This window comes from Zalophus californianus, chromosome 16 (genome assembly GCF_009762305.2).
Source record: "Zalophus californianus isolate mZalCal1 chromosome 16, mZalCal1.pri.v2, whole genome shotgun sequence".
NCBI lineage: Eukaryota > Metazoa > Chordata > Mammalia > Carnivora > Otariidae > Zalophus > Zalophus californianus.
Window position 1 is genome coordinate 41,886,972 of NC_045610.1, and position 19,000 is coordinate 41,905,971.

Sequence of the window (19,000 nt, forward strand, 5' to 3'; positions counted from 1 at the left end):
CACGTTGGGCTTTCTGCTCAGCTGGGAGTCTGCTTGTCCCTCTCCCTCTGCCCTGCTTATGCTCTCTGTCTCTCTAAAAAATAAATAAAATTTAAAAAACAAAAACAAAAAAAGTGGTTACCCCTACTGAGGGAGTACAAATTCTACTTTAAATTTTATACCCTTCAGGGCACCTGGATTGCTCAGTCGGTTGGCCTTCCACTTGGGGTCCTGGGATTGAGCCCATGTTGGGCTCCCTGCTCAGCAGGGAGTCTGCCTCTTCCTCTCCTTCTCCTCCCCCACCCCTTCGTGCGAGCTTGCTGGCTCTCTCTCAAATAAATAAATAAAATCTTTTAAAAAATCTTTAACAAGAGGCTCCTGGTTAGCTCAGTTGTTAAGCATCTGCCTTCAGCTCGGGTCATGATCTCAGGGTCCTGGGATCGAGCCCCGCGTCAGGCTCCCTGCTCTGCAGGAAGCCTGCTTCTCCCTCTCCCACTCCCCCTGCTTGTGTTCCCTCTCTCGCTGTCTCTGTCTGTCAATAAATAAAAAATCTTTTAAAAAAATCTTTAACAAATACCCTTCTATACTATTTTAATTATTAACTACATCTATATATTACCAATATAAACTTTAAAGTTCAATATTTTAAAGAAATCTCAGTACTTAACCATGAGTTCAAGGGCAAAGTCTGGGTATGGCATTTGTTTAAGTACATATTAGGCATTCAAAAATTGTTTATGGGGGTGCCTGGGTGGCTCAGTCAGTTAAGCGTCTGCCTTCTGCTCAGGTCACGATCCGAGGGTCCTGGGATCAAGTCCCACATCAGGCTCCCTGCTCAGCGGGGAGCCTGCTTCTCCCTCTTCTTCTGCTTTCTTCTCCCTCTGCTTGTGCTCTGACAAATAAATAAAATCTTTAAAAAAAAATGTTTATGGATGAATGGGGTAGCTGATGAACAGAAGAGTAAACAGAAGAGTAAACAGTAAACAGCTAATATAACAATTAGCTTTGAAAGTACAAAGAAATTTTTGGGAGTATGCAGAAAGCTGAGGCAGGTTTCTGGCTAGTTCTAGGGGTCAGTAGATATATGGTTCTAGGGGCGGCAATATAGCAAAAGGCTGGGTATGGTCTGAGAAATAGGAGCTGGGCATGGGAAAATTCCCCAGTTTGGTTACAAGCCTGCTCCCAACATCTTTCTGCTTCCAATCTCAACAATGAGGACCAGGATCTATGACACCCACCCCTCCCCTTGAGAGGAACAATAGAGTAGAAGAGGGTTGCCTCCAGGTGGAAGAAATGCAAGAAGGAAAGAGACAGAGAACAGTTCTTACAGATTTATTATAACCTATCTGCTGCTTCTTTGGCTTTTGCTCCACCACATATATACACATGCTCGAATACTCAAGAGAGCCCTGATGACTGGCCCAAACACAAAGATTACAGGCAATTGGTAGAAAGTCAGGAGCCCCACCAGTCTACTCCTCTCCTATCCTGCCATCTGATGCAGCCATACTCAGGTGCCTAGGAAGAAGAAATAAAACATGAAGAGGACCCTTAAAAAGAGCTTCAAGAAAAGGGGTGCCCGGGTGGCTTAGTCAGTGAAGCAGCCGACTCCTGATTTCTGCTCAGGTCATGATCTCAGGGTCCTGGGATCGAGCCCCATCTTGGGCTCCATGCTCAGCGGGGAGTCTGCTGGAGATTCTCTCTCCCCCTGCCCCTCCTCCTGCTCGCGTGCATGCTCTCTCTCAAATAAATTTAAAAAAAGAGAGAGAGAGAGCTTCTAGGTTCAGAGATCCCAGAGACCCCGGGATCTCAGGGAGCTGGCAAAGACCCCGGCCCCAGCTTTTCAGAGCAACTGGAAGACGCCCCAGCTTCCTCCCCAGCTCTGCTGTACAGAAGTTAATTACTTGTTGCTTCAGCGCTGTCGGAATCATCCTAGGGAAGGAAAAAAAAAAGACAAAAGCACCTGTAGCATCTGCAAAGCGTGGACATTTGTGTTCACAAACTCTTTTCACTCCTTCCTGCTCTCCAAGTTTTCTTTTGTGATTTTCTAAATCACACAACTTCCCGGCAGGCTAACACGGAACTATTAATACTTTGGGAAATAAAATCAACCCCCGGTGCTCAATAAACAACACTGTGTCAAGCATCATTTGGTTTCAGAATTTCAACTCATGCCACTGCTCCGGACAGCTGTAAAGACAGACAAGGGGGCCAGGTCGACTCTAAGATAGAGAAGTAAAGGGGAGATGGGAGGGAGGAAGATCTTGCTGGAGTTTTCTACAGCTTGGAGAAGAACATTCGACCTCCTGTGTCGAATTCAAATTTGGCCGACAGGCACTGAGAACTACTGTGTGCTAGAGACCGTGACAAGAGCTTTCTGGTATCTTATTTTTTTAGGGCTAAAAGGAAACCGAAGGGTTGAAGGGTAGGCTTTACTTACATCCAGGTCATCCATGCCAGGGGGAGGTCTCTTGGTGCTGACCTTCTTCAAAAGCTAGTGGAAAGAGGAAAGTAATTACAAGAGAAAAGAAGGGCAAGGGGAGAGCAGCCTGTATATTGATGGGCCACAGGAGAATGGTCCCAGCCAGACAATTGCCCCATCTTTACAGACCCTAACACATCACTGGAATGAATTGGAGAAAAGTAAATCAATCCCCTTTTCATTTATTTTTATTTTTATTTCTTTTAAGATTTTATTTTTAAGTAACACCTGATGTGAGGCTCGAACTCACAGCCCTGAGATCAAACGTTGACGCACGTTCCACTGACTGAGCCAGCCAGGCGCCCCGATCCCCTTTTTAAAAGGAAATAGACACACACAGAGCATCTTCCTTACTAATCTAGGTTAGGGTCTGTCAGTGTTTTTGCAACTTGAATAAATAGTAGCTGAAATTCTAAAACCAAATAATGTATGGCAGGATGCAACTTAATTGGAACTAGTAATTTATGATGTGAATTTTTATACTGCCTGGTTTGAGCTTCCTGTGAAGTTGTGTGGCTCAGGAAACACACACACACACACACACACACACACACACACACACACAGAAAATAGAAAAAAGAACAAGAGTTACAGAAGAGTTGGGAAAGGGTTTGCCAAACTTTCTCAAAATTCTGTAACTAGTGAGTGAAGGCATGTATATGGTTCCACTAGTATACATTTCTCTCATCCTACTAAATAAACATTGCACAGAACATCTAAAGAATATGAGCACCACTGAGGGGAGCTCATACGTGTCTATCTAGCCCTGATGACAGTCCTCCAGAGAAATGTGTGCAGGGAGACACAGAGAATGAGCAGGAGGGGCAGAAAATGGCATTACCTCTGCATAATGTTCCACCTGAGCCAGCTCCACCTCTTCATCCCCTTCCCAGTCCCTCCAGTTATCAAAGTCCACAGACAACCACACTGGCTGCAAGAGGAAAGCACAGAGCGTCACGGGGCAGGAAGCGCAGAAGTGCGCGGAAGAGCATGGCCGCATGCACAGGGGCATGCATGGGGAAAAGAAGGTCAATGGGGGTGCAGTCTTCCCAAAAGCACCTCTTTGACTAATTCCTCTCTAGATTGCCATTATCATCAACCAAAGATTTGCCAGGAACCTACTAAGTGCCAAGCACAATGCCAGGCATTTTGGTAGATAGAAAAGCATAGAAATTCCGCCCTCCAGAAGCTGACTGACTAGAGAGGTAATACCTCTGGAAAGATAACTGTGTCATAAAGTATCGTGGGAGTCACCACGATAGACAAGCTGCATTCCCTGGAGTCAGGAGAAAACCCTTGGAATCCTGTTCCAAGTTCCTTTGCTTAGATAGGAAGTTATTCTCTCATTAATTTAATGGCTACTTATTGAAGACAGACTCTGAGCTTGGCATTGGGATTATGAAAATGTTTGATATATAGTCCCAGCTATCACGAAGCAAGTGGGGAAGGGAAATCTAAATAAATCGTTAAAATACAGTGTGAAAGGTATGGTGACGGCTTACACAGGGGATATTATGGAAACCCAGAAAGAAACTATAGGAACTCAGGCTTTTTAGAGTAGCAGAGACTGAAAAGATGAGCAAAGGTTAGGTGGGCACAGGTAGCAATGATGGAGGCTTTCCAGGAAGAAGGCACAGCTTGAGCAAAGGTAAATTCATGAGAAATAGCCTGGTGTGTGCCAAAGAGCTGCAGGCCATTTGCTGTGGCTGGAATGTGAAGTTTAAGGCCGAAACTAATGGGATATAATGCTACAGAAGGGAAAAGTAGCCAGGTCATCAGTTTATATGTCATGCTATGGTGCTTGGATTTCAACCCAAAGGGCGGGAAGTGACAAGCTCAAATACCTGAAAGAGTTAGGGAACTAATTTCATTTAATTAGGATTAAAGTGTGCTGGTACACATGCTCCATTTAAAGCTCCATCTCTAGGTGTTTGGGAATTTCTTTCTTTTTTTTAAAGTAATCTCTGCATATGGGGCTTGAACTCACAGCCCTGAGATCAAGAGTCCCATGTTCTACCGACTGAGCCAGCCAGGCACCCCTGGCATTTGAGAATTTAGACCAGTGTGATCAGAGTCTCCATTTTCTAAGAAAAACTGATAATCTGGAGTTTTATGTGAACTCTCCATATTTTTATAGGTCAGCAACTAATGAAAACTAAATGTCAATAACCAATCGAAATAATTTGTAAATACTGTAAAGACTACAAAAACAAATTCAAGAGCCAGATCAGCCAGGAGATAGCCAATTTTCAACTTTTAGCAAGGAAGAAGCCACTGGAGGGTCTTAGGTGGAAGAGTAACAGGGTCAAATGGGTGTTTTAGACAGACCATGCTGGGAGCAATGCAAAGGATGGACTGAGGGTAGGTCTAAAAATATGTAATAAACGTCACCCAGTGATGGATGAGGGCTGAATTGGGAAAAGATGAAATAATAGATTCAAGAATATTTAGGAAGTCAAATGGGACTTTGTGAATGATTGAATGTTGGTGAGAAAGGAGCCAAGGGTGATTCCCTGACTTATGTCCCCAGGTGCAGACATAGCACAGGAGAGACAGCAGACCATTCCCCCACACACCTACCTTGATATCCTCTTTAGTGAGTCGGGGCCAGGCTACCTTCTCCTTCCATTTCCTCACAAAGCAAGTAATGGAGCGAGCAGAGCGCTTATCCTGGGAGTCCTGCCGGATAGAGAGCCTCATTCTTAGGATGTGAGGTTTAGAATGAATCTCCAATTTTCCAGGCAGCCTTCCCATCCAGACCTGACTGTCCCACTCCACAGTTACCTTGGAGTTCACCTTAGCATAGAATTCTATCTCATTGTACAACTCCACTCCATCCGCATTCTTGCAGCTGAGGAGACAACGGAGCTGAGGAAATGCGGGAGGCTGAGCATGGGGGCATTAGGAGAAGGGAAAGGTTCCGGGAAACCAGGACCTTCAGAGAGGAGGGCCGTTACCTGAACACAATACGGTGGTCTTCGATGAGCACGTGGACATCAGTGCTGTCCTCAACACAAAACTCCATGAACACGTACTTGGGCCTGTCGTACCATAGCGTCCGGGCATGCTGCCTGCAGAGGAGTTGCGGTGGGGCTTCATAGGGGTGGGAGAGGGAAGACTGAGGGCATTTGGGAAAGGTGGAAGGAAGGGAAAATTTAGGGACGTTTTATGCTACGGCTCTGTCAAAGTGGAGCTAAATGAGACAGAAGGGGGTGAAAGAGGAGTGATGGCAGCGGGGGTGTGTGGTGAGGTGAGGGTGAACCTGGGGAGAATCCAGAGTGCGAGAGTTGAGAAGGAGGGGGTTATGGAGAGCATTCCTCACCACCCCAAATTTACAGAGACCTGGACTCTGGAGTTTCCATGGGAACTCGCAGGAGCGCCCAGAAAACGTGGAACAAGGAATCTCCAAGGAAAAGGGCGGCCGGAAACACTCACCTTGCCATGGCGGCTCCCCGCTACCCGGTGGCACTTGGACTCCGAGCCGGGGACTGCTATCTTTAGATCCTGGGAACGCCCCCAGCAGCTGCCTCTCCTTATATGGTTGGGGAAGGCTTTAGAGGAAGGGGGAACGTGGCCCCCACCGCCAAGGGATCTGCACTCCGGAGAGACTCTGAAAGAGCATAATCCCGACAGCCCTTCACATCTCCGGGTCTCCAGAAATGTACAGATTAGGAATAGACGACCCACCCGCGGGGAACCAGGACAAGGTCCACACTAGATGCACAACGAATGACTTGTCCCTGACTTCATTCATCCGTTTCTCCAACGCTTAGTGCATTCAGCGCCTGATTCACAGTAGGCGCTCAATAAAAAATTATTGGCCCGAATTAAACCCCCTGGGAAGGCCCGCCCCGCGTGACTGTGAACTGTTTGTCGTATAAGCCCCGCCCACCCGCTCCTTCGGGTTTCCCGAACAGCGCGCCGTTACCATGGCAGTGAGGGGGCGCGGCTGACGTGCGGCGGCGTTTCCGGGAAGATGGCGGCTGTCGAAGAGGCTGCGGAGCCGGTAACGGTGGTGGCAGCTGTTGGTCCAAAGGCGAAGGACGAAGAGGAGGAGGAAGAGGAGTCGCTGCCACCGTGCGAGGCGGTGCGCTGGGCCCCGGTGGGGGCAGTGGCGGAGGCCGGGCCTGGGACGGCCGCGTTCTCGGAAGAGGCGGCGGCCGAGGAGCCCGGCGCGGCCCCGGGCTCCCCTCCGGACTCGCCTGGCCGGACGCTGAGGCGGCTGCGGGCCGAGCGGCGGCGGCTGGACTCGGCGCTGCTCGCGCTGTCCTCGCACTTCGCGCAAGTGCAGTTCCGCCTGCGCCAGGTGGTGCGCGGAGCGCCCGCGGAGCAGCAGCGCCTCCTGCGCGAGCTCGAGGACTTCGCGTTCCGCGGCTGCCCGCACGTCCTGGGTTACGGGGGGACCGAGGACCCCGCCAGCGACGATGGCGATGGGCTGCCAGGGGACCGACCACGATTGCGGGGCGAGAACCAGGTGAGCAGCTGGGGCCGGGTCCCGAAGGACATGGGAATAGGGGGTTGGGTGGGTGGCGATGCTGACCGGGACGGAGGTAGCAGTGGCAAGAAGCCGACCGATGTGGGTGAGTACTACGCGCGTCCGAGACGAGGAGGTGAGACAGGTGTGCCAGTCCTGCTGAAGGACAGGAGGACAGAGAGGCCTGGGAACCTGATGGTGAGGGGTGTCTATCTAAAGTGTGGAAAGAGATGCAGGTGTGGTGACGTGCGGGACAGAAGAGTGGTGAGCAGAGAGTGTTCTGAGGGGAACAGCAACCAACCAAAGCAATGCTGCTCCCGCTCACCTTGCCGTTGTCTCATAATGTACCTAAGACCCGAGGACATTTGCTGACAAGTCCCCCGACCTGGCGTTGAGAACATTGGCTGATGAAGCGTAAGTGATTTGGAATCCATGGAAACTTAGATTTACTGCCTGTACCTGCCTTCCTGGAATCTAGGAAACGTCTTTAATATTTAGACTTTCGTGTGAGTGGGAGCTTTGGTGAACGGCAGGATCACTTAGTAATTGAAAGAAATACAACTCCTGATTAATGCATTTCCTAAAGCTGATATTTTAAACCTCCTTGCCCATCCTGCCCAATAACTAGATATTATAAATGAAGCCCCTTTACTGTGACAAGATGCATTCAGTTAGCCTCCAGTGAGTAATGAGAGTCTGTATGCCATGCCAAGAGAACATTTCCTTGCAGTCTTTGACTCTCTGGAAGTGCACAGTTGCAGATAGCTTGTTGGAGGTGTTGAAGAGACTTGCTCTCTCCTCCACCTTTTCATTCTTCAAGTTACAACCCATTTATGCCTTTCTTCCCACTTAAATTGGTTTTAACCAAGAAGACGTATCAGTAGCAGATATTGACTTGCTCATTTTAATCCGGAATGTTTCCAGTGCAGTCCTGTGTTTACTGTTCCACCCTTCTCTCCACATACAGTCTTCCCCCATTCTTTCTCCTTGCGCTGGCTAGACAGCTTCTTCTAGTCAGAGCTCATTATTCGGAATGTGTTGTTTTGTACCTGTTTTAGTTCAGTAGCCTACAGCAAATGTGTTTTGAGAGCTTACCCTGTGCCAGACATGGTGCTAGGCATTGGGGGTACAAAGTCAAAGCGTTTGCCCTAAAGGAGTTCATTGGCTGAGGGACAGAATCCTCAACAAAGAATTGCAATGCGGCATGAGCTAGAGGAGAAGTGTGTGTACACAATACAGATCGAGAAACGGTTAGTTTTGCCTAGGGAGATCTAGGAAACCCGAAGGATAGTTAGGCCCTCCCACAGTAGGTTTCTAAGAAACCGCAACACTCAGGTTTGGAGAGGACGTATCCCGAGAAAAGGCTTGCTTTCATGTTGAGTAAGGCTAAAGCAAGAGGATTGCTTTTTAAATAGCTTGAACAAAAAGTTAATTTGTTGTTTTTCATTTATTCTCTCTCATATCTTCTGGAGGGCTTGGTAAGTACCACTTGAAAGTTAAAGTTAATATTCTATAGATTGCTGGTTTAAAATGCAGCCTTACACCTGCACATGACGTGCTAGTTTTGCTTTTTGTTTCTGGCACTCAAGAAAGTTAAGGAAGAACTAGTATTTGAGAATACATTGGCAAGACTTTACCACCGTGAAGGGTTTTTAATCATTTAAATGCAGAAACTACCTGATGGCCGACAGTGGAGAAAGGAGTCACTGGTGGGGGAAACTTACCAGAGGTTTTGTTTTTTGTTTTTTGTTTTTTTTTTTAAGATTTTATTTATTTGACAGAGAGAGACACAGCGAGAGAGGGAACACAAGCAGGGGGAGTGGGAGAGGGAGAAGCAGGCTTCCCGACGCGGGGCTCGATCCCTGAGCCGAAGGCAGACGCTTAACGACTGAGCCACCCAGGCAACCCCCCCCTTTTTTTTTAAACATGGTGACCTTCCCATTCCTATTACTTGGCTTTTGGGTTTTTTTTTTTCACTGCCCCAGGCATCTGCTTTAATTCTTTTGATTTTGCAGAAGTCTGTAATACATTTGGAGGGGTTTTGAACCTTAAGAAAACTGGTTATGAGTTATAAATCCTTTCTCTACACCCTTATCTCTAGATTCTCTTGCAAAATTTGGCTGCAGAAAGTATTCAGGAGTTGATCTGTGGTAATTGGCTGTGGAGGATGGCATGTTTAGTTCCTGGGAGGCTGTCTTGGCTAAGATAAGTTGTCTCAATCCTAACTAGACCTTTGTGGGGGGGGGAAGCGATCTTAACAAAAGGCTCCGTTGTATTCATATTCTATTTCCAATAAGGGACAAATACCTTCTTAAAGAAAACACATTTAATAAATTGCCCTGGATGAAATCTTTATTCTCATTTTTGAACCTAGCTTATGAATTCTGTATTTCATTGGGATTATTTGGAAACATTTTATGTTTCACTAGTCATTATTAGCTTGAGAGGCTTCCTATTGTGCCCTGATTTTTCCTTTTCCTGTGAAACAGACCTAAGTATTTTCTTGTCTTAGAGTGAACAAGAAAAACGGGAACGTCTGGAAGCCCAAAGGGAGAAGCAGAAGGAACTTATACTACAGCTCAAAACCCAGCTAGATGACCTGGAAACGTTTGCTTATCAAGAGGGTAATTACGACTCCCTGCCGCAGTCCGTGGTGTTGGAAAGACAGCGGGTGAGCAGAGACTAGAGGCTCCTCCACCTCTACCTAAGGTTACCTTGTTCCTGCTGGCGTTCACAGGACGTTCTTTCTCTGCGTGTTCGCCCTTGGCCTTACTGAGAATCCCTTTGCTGGCCCATATCAAAGAGAAACGGACACGTCTTTATTCACACATGGAAACGCAAGTTCCAGAGCCTTTGAGCTCTTTCTTTCCGTGGTTATTAGTAATAATAACATATTATAATAATAGTAATTTTTCATTTGATCGTTAAAACGGTTCTGTTTAGACACATCCTACGATGTAAATCAGCTTTTTTCCCCACCACCAGTTGATAAATATTCCAGGAATCCAGACTGGCTTTAACGCCATATTTATTTAAGCAACACCTGGGTAGACAGGTAACCTGCTGGCAAAATACAGCTACAGTCTCCCCTGCGAACCTGTCCGTCTCTCACTGTGATGTAGCTGTTTCTCTGACTGAGCTGGAGTTACATTATCTGGATTGCAAACTGTTCCAGATATTGTCACTAGGGTATTTTGACCGTAACACACTTTGATGTGGAGCAGAGGTTTTTGTTTAGTTGCCTAGAGTGAGGCAAGAGTGAGAAAGAGGACTGGGCACCAAGGGAAGTCAGCGTTTGTTCTCGTGGAGGCGTTGGGGGAAGCTAACTAAGGGGCTTTTTGGATCATCAGCCACTTTGGATTATTCGTACTGTTGTTCTCCTGAAAGTTGCCTGGCCTCGTAGAAAATTTGCAGTTGAGAGGAGCCATTTCTGTCCGAGAGGAACCAAGGGCCCTTGTTACTATGGGAGAAAGTAGCTCTGTACTCTCACCTTGATCGGCAGGTGCATCGTTTTCTCTCACAAATTTGGGAGGTCTGTCTGTCTTTGATTTTCATTTAAAGGTACATACTAGCAAATATTCTCCTTCTTCCTAACCTTCTCCCTGAAAATTCCAAAGGGTGTGCTCATTGCTTGTGGTCTTGATAGGTGATCATAGATGAATTAATAAAGAAACTGGACATGAATCTGAATGAGGACATCAGTTCACTGTCTACCGAGGAGCTCCGGCAGCGTGTGGATGCAGCTGTGGCTCAGATTGTCAACCCAGCCCGAGTGAAAGAACAGTTGGTTGAACAGTTGAAAACTCAGATCCGAGACCTCGAGATGTTCATCAACTTCATCCAAGGTCAGAGGAGGGGATGGGAAGAGAAGTATGAACAGATGTCATAATAATTATATGTAGGGGCGCCTGGGTGGCTCAGTCAGTTAAGAGTCTGCCTTCGGCTCAGGTCATGAGCTCAGTCCTGGGATCGAGCCCCGCATCGGGCTCCCTGCTCAGTGGGGAGTCTGCTTCTCCCTCTCCCACTGTGCACGTGCAGTGTGTGCTCTCTCTCTCTCAAATAAATAAATAAAACCTTTAAAAAATAATAATTATATGTAATCCGAGCACTGGTACCTAAAGGTACCAGTTCTTGATATACTATGTAGGAAGTTTGATCACTCAGTAAGGGAGCCAGCATGGTAGAATGGAAAGAACAGGGATTTTATTTTATTTTTTTAAAGATTTTATTTTTAGGGGCACTTGGGTGGCTCAGTTGGTTAAGCGCCTGCCTTGGGCTCAGGTCATGATCCCAGGGTCCTGGGATCGAGCCCTGCATTGGGCTCCCTGTTCAGCGGGAAGCCTGCTTCTCCCTCTCCCACTCCCCCTGCTTGTGTTCCTGCTCTCATTATCTCTCTGTCAAATAAATAAATAAAATCTTAAAAAAAAAAAAAAGATTTTATTTTTAAGTAATCTCTACACCCAATGTAGGGTTCGAACTCACAACTCCAAGATCAAGAGCCACATGCTCCACTGACTGAGCCAGCCAGGTGCCCCAAAAACATGGATTTTTTTTTTTTTAAGATTTTATTTATTTGACAGAGAGAGAACATAAGCAGGGGGAGTGGCAGGCAGAGAGAGGAAAAAGCAGGCCCCCTGTGGAGCAGGGGCTCAATCCCAGGATCCCAGGATCACGACCCAAGCCGAAGGCAGACACTTCACTGACTGAGCCACCTAGGCACCCCAAAAACATGGGTTTTAGAGCCAGATAGTTCAGATCCCAGTTCTGCCACTTCCTGGCCTTGGGTCCTTGGGCAGGTCCTAACTTCTTTAGCCTCACTGTCCTCACCCATGAAAGGATGATTCGTGCTTCCCTCATTGAGCAAATATGTATTGAGCCAGTCACTATTCCACACAAATAAGATGATATTTGTAAAAGTCTTATCATGTGGGAGGCACTAGGAAATATTCTTTTTCCTCCGCTTTGTAACTGCTGACTACAGATGAAGTGGGAAGCCCGTTGCAGGCAGACAGCGCGCACTGTGAGTGCAAGGCCAGTGGGAAGACAGGAAGTGGCTCCACGAGAATGGGCAGCAGCCGACCGCCTCCAGGAAACAGCAAGAGTAAGTATGGCTTCAAGAATAGGCCAGTCTAGACAGATAAGTAGATTAGTGGTTGCCTAGCGCTTACGGGGTTGGGGAGAATGGGAATGGGAGATGCTAACAATACAAGGTTTCTTTTTGGGACGATGGGTGCACAACTCTGTAAATATACTAAAAGTCACTGATTTATACACCTAAATGGGTGATTTATATGGCCTGTGATTTATATCTCAATATAGCTATTATTAACCCAAAACAGTTAAGTCCAGCAACCTCCTAGGTGGCTCTTGGCTTCATGTGGGACCCATACTGTAGCTCAGAAGCAAGACTAGATCTCAGCTAGTGACTAGTTGAATGTACCTCTGTGCCATTATGGCCCTCACTGATGAGCCATTGCATTTTCTAAACAGCAAAGGCAGAAGACGTGAAGAAGGTTCAGGAGACGGGGCTGCACCTCATGCGGCGTGCGCTGGCAGTGCTCCAGATCTTTGCTGCTAGCCAGTTTGGTTGCACCACGGGCCAGATCCCACAAACCCTGTGGCAGAGGGGCCAGGCTGACAGGGACTACTCCCCCTTACTGAAGAGGCTGGAGATCTCAGTAGACAGAGTGAAGCAGCTAGCCTTGAGGCACCAGCCACACAACCACATTATCACCTCTGCCAGCCTCCAGGACCTGTCTCTGGGAGGCAAGGACGAGCTGACCATGGCTGTGCGGAAGGAGCTGACCGTGGCCGTCAGGGACCTGCTGGCCCATGGACTCTACGCCTCCTCACCAGGGATGAGCCTGGTCATGGCCCCCATCGCTTGTTTGCTGCCAGCCTTCTCCTCCGCCCCCGAGACCATGCACCCATGGGAGCTCTTTGTAAAGTACTACCATGCTAAGAACGGCCGTGCTTATGTGGAATCCCCCGCCCGGAAACTCTCCCAGTCCTTTGCCCTGCCAGTTATGGGAGGCACCGTTGTGACCCCCAAGCAGAGCCTTCTGACAGCCATCCATGTGGTGCTGACGGAGCACGACCCCTTTAAACGCAGTGCAGATTCAGAGTTGAAAGCCTTGGTGTGCATGGCCCTGAACGAGCAGCGTCTTGTGTCCTGGGTGAACTTAATCTGCAAGTCGGGGTCACTCATCGAGCCCCACTACCAGCCCTGGAGCTACATGGCGCACACAGGCTTTGAGAGCGCCCTCAACCTGCTCAGTCGCCTCAGCAGCCTCAAGTTCAGCCTCCCTGTGGACCTGGCCGTGCGCCAGCTCAAGAACATCAAAGATGCCTTTTGATGAGAGTGCCAGGCCCTACACCACCACCTTCCTCAGTAGAGTAGGGGTAGATGGTTAGTCTTCTAGGGTAGAAACAAAGAGGAGGAGGAGGGGTTAAAGACGGTCTCCCTAGCCAAATGACTGCAAAGTCTGTTTTCCCCACCAAACTAGCATCTCAGAGATGCTGGAGACCCTCTCATTCCAAGGTTCTGCCCTGGTGTGTAACATGTGGGCACACATATTTGAGCCGATGTAAAAGAAATCAGCTCTGGCACACAGTTAATGGACCACCTCATCGTGCCACATCTGCTTTCTCCAAAACCCAGATTGCTCTAACCATTCTCTTTATGGTGGTGAATGACATGAGTGAGTCGTTGGTCCTGGAAGACATTCAGCTTGAGGCTCCTGTCAGTCAAGCTGGGAGGCGTATTCCTTCACTTGGAGCAGGTTCGAGAGTCATTGGGCCAGAATTTGAATTCCCTTACGAATGCTGACACCCCTTTCTTCCTGACCCCAGGTCAGGGGAGGCTGTGTGTGTTCCACAGTTGCTTCTAAAACTAGGAATGGGGATATTGGAGAACAGCATTTCTGAGGGAGTTCACCACAAGTTGATTTCAATGTGAGCCCTCTTTTGTGGGTAAGAACTGAGATCTGTTCCTGACAAGGTGGCCCACTTCTCACGGCACAGATGGTGGTCTCTTGGATTTAGAGCTGGTGAGTTACGAGGAATGGCAACCACTGCCGGTTGCCACCACATCCCTTGGCAAATAACTTTTCCTGGGCACACCTCCCAGCAAGGCGCTGACACAGTCTTTTTGAAAGTACATACGCCAGAGGTGTACTCCTCAGGAGAACCCTTGCCACCCAAGTCAAGTGTGAATGCCTTAGTGATCAGCAGCAACTCCTCCCAAGGTTGGGATTCCACTTGTCCTGGAGGCTGGATGATGGAGGGGGTCTGATCACACAGTAGGGACTACAGAGGGGGTTGGGACTACAGTAGATCACCGCTGACAAACAGGGACTGAGCATTTCCTTGTAAAACTGACTCTAGAGTGATCCTGTTTGGTCTTTAGTATTTTAGCCTTTTTAGTTCGTATTTATCATTCAGCTTGCATACTGCTCCAGGACTGACCAAAGATGGGCAAAGTGTATCTTACCACTTTCTGAAAAACCAGATGGGATCTGCATACCGCTGATCCGGCATTGTTTCCTGTATTAAATTACCAGCTGCACTTGTGTTTGCACTATTGCATAGTGCGCATTAACTTAATTTTTTTCAGTGACATGTTATTTAAGATGTATTATCGATAATTCATTAGAATTAGTCCCCCTTCTATGTGAAACAGGATAAGTGTAAAATGTGGAAAATGATATATCTGTGGTTGCTAATAAAAATCATAGTATTTTATGTAGCTTCTCTACAAAGACCTTAGAGAGACTCGTGGCTTTGGTTTATAAGTCTGTCTGCGCATTATTAGCCCATCTGATCCAGATCAGTATTTCCTTGGGCAATGTCTGGCTCTTGGCCTTTCTGTCTCTTCTTGGCACCCCACCCTGGATCAGCTCAGCTTTGGTGGTGTTTTCTTTCCCCCAGACATTACCCTGCCATCTCACCCAGGCCTACGGCCCCATTCCCACAGTACAGCTCCCCATACGTGCCACTTTGGGAGCTGGCCCTTTTATTTTTAAAGATTGATTCATTTATGTATTAGAGAGCGCGCAGGGGTGAGGGGCAGTGGGAGAGGGAAAAAGAGTCTCCAGCAGACTCCACGCTGAGCACAGAGCCTGACGGGGGGCTCAGTCTCACAACCCTGAGATCACAACCCAAGCTGAAACCAAGAGTCGGACACCCAACCAAATGAACCACCCAGGTGCCCCTGGAGCTGGCACTTTTAAGTCCATTTGTCTAGATATCATTTAGGGTGGATGATAACTGCCATAACTATATGGCACAGCCCTGGATCACCCTAGTATTACCCTTTTCTAATCCTCACAAAGACTAATTTGTATCAAGGTTTTGTGCTAGCATCAATGGGAAGCATTTTTAAGTCATCCTAATTTTTTTAAAGATTATTTGAGAGAGAGCAAGTACTAGTGGGGGGGTGGGCAGAGGGAGAAGGAGAGAAGCAGACTCCCCAATGAGCGGGGAGCCCAACATGGGGCTCAATCCCAAGACCCTGAGATCATGACCCAAGCTGAAACCAAGAGTCGGACGCTTAACTGACTGAGCCACCCAGGCACCCCATAAGTCATTCTAATATAATTCTCACTATTTGTAAGGCAGGACAATATTCTCCCAATTCTATAGCTGAGTAAACTGAAGTTAAACATCTTGTCCAGGTTTATGTAATGAAGAGGTGAGATTTGAACTCAAGTTGCCTGAATCCAAATCCTATGGTCTTTATATTGTATCATGTTATCTCATTCTATCGTGCTGTTTCCAGATCTTTTGTTCCTCTCTCTCCTTTATCCACAACCTCGTTCCACCATCACTTTGCGAAAGAGAAGGTATTTCCCACATACCCACCAGAAATTTATGCTGCCAACAGACTAGGCCACAAGGACATGGGCAGACAGCTGCTGCTCTACCAAGTTCTTCATGAAACGTAAAGGCAATGTGTAGAGACAGCAAGCCTGCCAGCATCCCATAGTCAGATACCTGGTAGTCACTGATATCATCTGCATTATTACTTAAGACAGTAAGGCTTGGGGTGAGGCACACAGGACAAGGGAGGAGAGAAGGAAACAGTCAGCCTAGGTCTAAGAATATGCAAGAACAGAATGAAAAAGAGCCATAGATATGTATACATAAAAGTGCAGCCTCCATGGGGCACCTGGGTGGCTCAGTTGGTTAAGCAGCTGCCTTCGGCTCAGGTCATAATCCCAGGGTCCTGGGATCGAGACCCGCATCGGGCTCCCTGCTCGGTGGGGAGCCTGCTTCTCCCTCTCCCTCTGCCTGCCTCTCTGCCTACTTGTTCTTTCTCTGTATCTCTCTGCCAAATAAATAAATAAATAAAATCTTAAAAAAAAAAAAAGTGCAGCCTCCATTGTTATAAAAGTATGACCTGCAAAGCATTCTTGAAGATTTCTAAGATGGGGGCACCTGGCTGGCTCAGTTGGTAGACCAAGCGATTCTTGGTCTTGGGGTTGTAAATTCAAGCCCCACATTGGGTGTAGAGATTATTTAAAATCTTAAAAAAGGGGCGCCTGGGTGGCTCAGTTGGTTAAGCGACTGCCTTCGGCTCAGGTCATGATCCTGGAGTCCCGGGATCGAGTCCCACATCGGGCTTCCTGCTCAGCGGGGAGTCTGCTTCTCCCTCTGACCCTCTTCCCTCTCATGCTCTCTGTCTCTCATTCTCTCTCTCTCAAATAAATAAATAAAAATCTTTAAAAAAAAATAAAATCTTAAAAAAAAAGTTTCCTAATGTGTTCTGAATTCATTCATTCTTGAATGCCTGCCAATTGCCTGGGCCAGGCTGGATACTAAGGAAAGAGATCAACAAAACATACCCCTTTTCCTCAAGGAAGACACAGTCTTCCTATCCAAGGAGATACCAAACCAACTGGAGATTTGGGTAGCTTGTTAAAAATCGCCGGGTCCCATCTCAGAGATTTTTATTCAGTAGTTCTGGGGTGAGGCCTGAAAATTTGCAATCCTAACAAGTTCCCAGGTTATGCTGATGCAGCTGGTCTGGGGACCACACTTTGAGAACCACTGATCCAAACCAAATATGTTCTTTTTTTTTTTTTAAGATTTTATTTTTTTATTTGAGAGAGAGTGTGTGCACAACTTAGGGGGGTGGGGAGCAGAGGGAGAGGAAGAAAGAATCCCAGACTCCACACTGATGCAGGGCTTGATCTCACAACCCCAATATTATGACCCGAGCTGAAATCAAGAGTCGGACGCCCAACCGACTGAGCCACCCAGGCACCCGCAAACCAAATACATTCTATAATAAAGATGAATATGGATTGGATTGCTGAGGGAGCACAGCAGGAAGAGATTGATTCTGCCCAGTAGAACTCTGGATAGGATTTGGATAGGTTTTTGCCTGGCTGCAGTGGAGGAGAATAAAGACACATGGAACCACCTGAACCTCCTCCACCACCAGTGGAGGAGAATAAAGACACATGGAACACAGGGCTCAGAAGAAGTAGGATATTTGAGTAGTTGGGGGATGGGGAGGGCAGTATGTGAGGGTGTGGAGAAGGAATTCAGGCTGTAGGAAAGGAGAGGTGAGTTCAAACTTTGGTATAGAGAGCCAACGAAGGATTTCAAGCACATAAATGGTGGATTTAAGAGTTGTGTTGAGGGAAGCTTCCCAAAATAAGCTCTATAGATCATATGGCTCCACTCCAGACTGGGATTGTTATCTCCTAGGTTGGAAATCCATCTTTCATAAGCATAGCAAGTTTGAGGAGGAGAAGAAAAAGATCTGGATCGATTAGGAGGCAAGTGGAAAAGGACAGAAAAGATAAGGAAAAATTCACAGGATTTAGTACTAATTTGATTTGGAGAGTGTTTGTGAGAAGAGTCTAAGGCAATTACAAGATTTGAGGATCTGGTTTATATTTTCCAAGAGAGATACAGCAAAAGAGGCAGCAGCAGATAAGAAGGCTGGGAGCAGAGCACAGAGGTGGAAATGGGCAGGTTGGCATGGTGTAGTGGGAAGAGCACTGGGTTGGGAATGAGAACTTACTCTTCTTCACCATCTTTGTGACTTCGCTGCTCTGGAACTGTCCTCTCAGAGGCCAGAGTAGATGATCTCTGAGGTCCCTTCCAACTCTAAAATGTCATATTCCAAATTAAAACAAAAGATTTTTTAAAAGATTTTATTTATTTATTTGACAGAGACACAGCGAGAGAGGGAACACAAGCAGGGGGAGTGGGAGAGGGAGAAGCAGGCTTCCCGCTGAGCAGGGAGCCCGATGCGGGGGCTGGATCCCAGGGCCCTGGGATCATGACCTGAGCCAAAGGCAGATGCTTAACGACTGAGCCATCCAGGTGCCCCAAAACAAAAGATTTTAATTGAAAAGAAATATAAGTACATAATTACTGTGATAAACCATTTGAATGGGGTCGTGAGGGTGCAGGGAAAATTGGTCCCTGGAGAGCCTTAAGAGAATCGATGAAACCCTGATTGTTCCCACATCTTGCCCAAGACCAATCCTGGGCGCCTGGGTGGCTCAGTTGGTTAAGCGACTGCCTTAGGCTCAAGTCATGATCCTGGAGTCCCGGGATCGAATCCCGCATCGGGCTCCCTGCTCAGCAGGGAGTCTGCTTCTCCCTCTGACCCTCTTCCCTCTCGTGCTCTCTGTCTCTCATTCTCTTTCTCAAATAAATAAATAAAATCTTAAAAAAAAAAGACCAATCCTGTAGATTCTTCAATGTTCAGATAAGCAAAAACTGTAAGATGGTTTCCTTTCTCTTGAACTCAGAAGACAACTAAAGAACCATCTAAAAACACTCTTCCAGGTATGCCTGGCTGGTTCAGTAGGTAGAGCATGTGACTCTTGATCTCAAGGTCCTGAGGAGTTCAAGGCCCACCTTGGGCATGGAGCCTACTTAGTAATAATAAAAACACTCTTCCAGTAAGTGATGGGAAATAACTCAGTTTGAGAACCAACTAGACCTAGGTTCAAACCTAAATTTGAATCTCATCTATGCTACTGATCAGGGTCAACCTCGGATAGGTAACTTACCCTCTTTGAATCTCAATTTCCTCATGT

At 47.2% G+C, this 19,000-nt stretch overlaps 2 protein-coding genes across 6 annotated transcripts; one reads left to right on the forward strand and one right to left on the reverse strand.

Annotated features, from left to right (window-relative positions):
* Nucleotides 1-489: 489 nt before the first annotated feature.
* On the reverse strand, nucleotides 490-6,531 carry PTGES3L (prostaglandin E synthase 3 like). 5 transcript variants are annotated; one of them, XM_027625561.1, is made up of 9 exons: nucleotides 6,390-6,531; nucleotides 5,897-6,071; nucleotides 5,419-5,532; nucleotides 5,246-5,312; nucleotides 5,042-5,140; nucleotides 3,303-3,392; nucleotides 2,420-2,473; nucleotides 1,884-1,911; nucleotides 490-1,497 (listed from the first exon to the last, which is right to left on the reverse strand). In XM_027625561.1, the coding sequence occupies exons 2-9, from the start codon at nucleotides 5,902-5,904 to the stop codon at nucleotides 1,490-1,492; spliced, it is 468 nt and encodes a 155-aa protein (XP_027481362.1). In that variant the 5' UTR covers nucleotides 5,905-6,071; nucleotides 6,390-6,531; the 3' UTR covers nucleotides 490-1,489. The 5 variants fall into 5 exon arrangements, with proteins under 5 accessions (XP_027481362.1, XP_027481361.1, XP_027481365.1 ...); XM_027625560.1 differs by lacking the exon at nucleotides 1,884-1,911; XM_027625564.1 differs by lacking the exon at nucleotides 1,884-1,911 and having other exon boundaries at nucleotides 5,419-5,554.
* Nucleotides 6,396-15,003, forward strand: RUNDC1 (RUN domain containing 1). The gene is made up of 5 exons (XM_027625558.1): nucleotides 6,396-6,935; nucleotides 9,448-9,606; nucleotides 10,582-10,780; nucleotides 11,917-12,036; nucleotides 12,426-15,003. The coding sequence occupies exons 1-5, from the start codon at nucleotides 6,438-6,440 to the stop codon at nucleotides 13,289-13,291; spliced, it is 1,842 nt and encodes a 613-aa protein (XP_027481359.1). The 5' UTR covers nucleotides 6,396-6,437; the 3' UTR covers nucleotides 13,292-15,003.
* The last annotated feature ends 3,997 nt before the right edge of the window (nucleotides 15,004-19,000 follow it).

Bases quoted from the DNA above. Each gene is read 5' to 3' on its own strand.
- PTGES3L (XM_027625560.1), bottom strand. The intron at 5,141-5,245 runs GTAACTGTGGAG...TCTATCCGGCAG, and splicing joins ATGCTAAGGTGAACTCCAAG to GACTCCCAGGATAAGCGCTC. The intron at 3,393-5,041 runs GTAGGTGTGTGG...TTCCTCTTGCAG, and splicing joins TCACTAAAGAGGATATCAAG to CCAGTGTGGTTGTCTGTGGA.
- RUNDC1 (XM_027625558.1), top strand. From the start codon at position 6,438: ATGGCGGCTGTCGAAGAGGCTGCGGAGCCGGTAACGGTGGTGGCAGCT. The intron at 9,607-10,581 runs GTGAGCAGAGAC...TGGTCTTGATAG, and splicing joins TGGTGTTGGAAAGACAGCGG to GTGATCATAGATGAATTAAT. The intron at 12,037-12,425 runs GTAAGTATGGCT...TTTTCTAAACAG, and splicing joins GCCTCCAGGAAACAGCAAGA to CAAAGGCAGAAGACGTGAAG.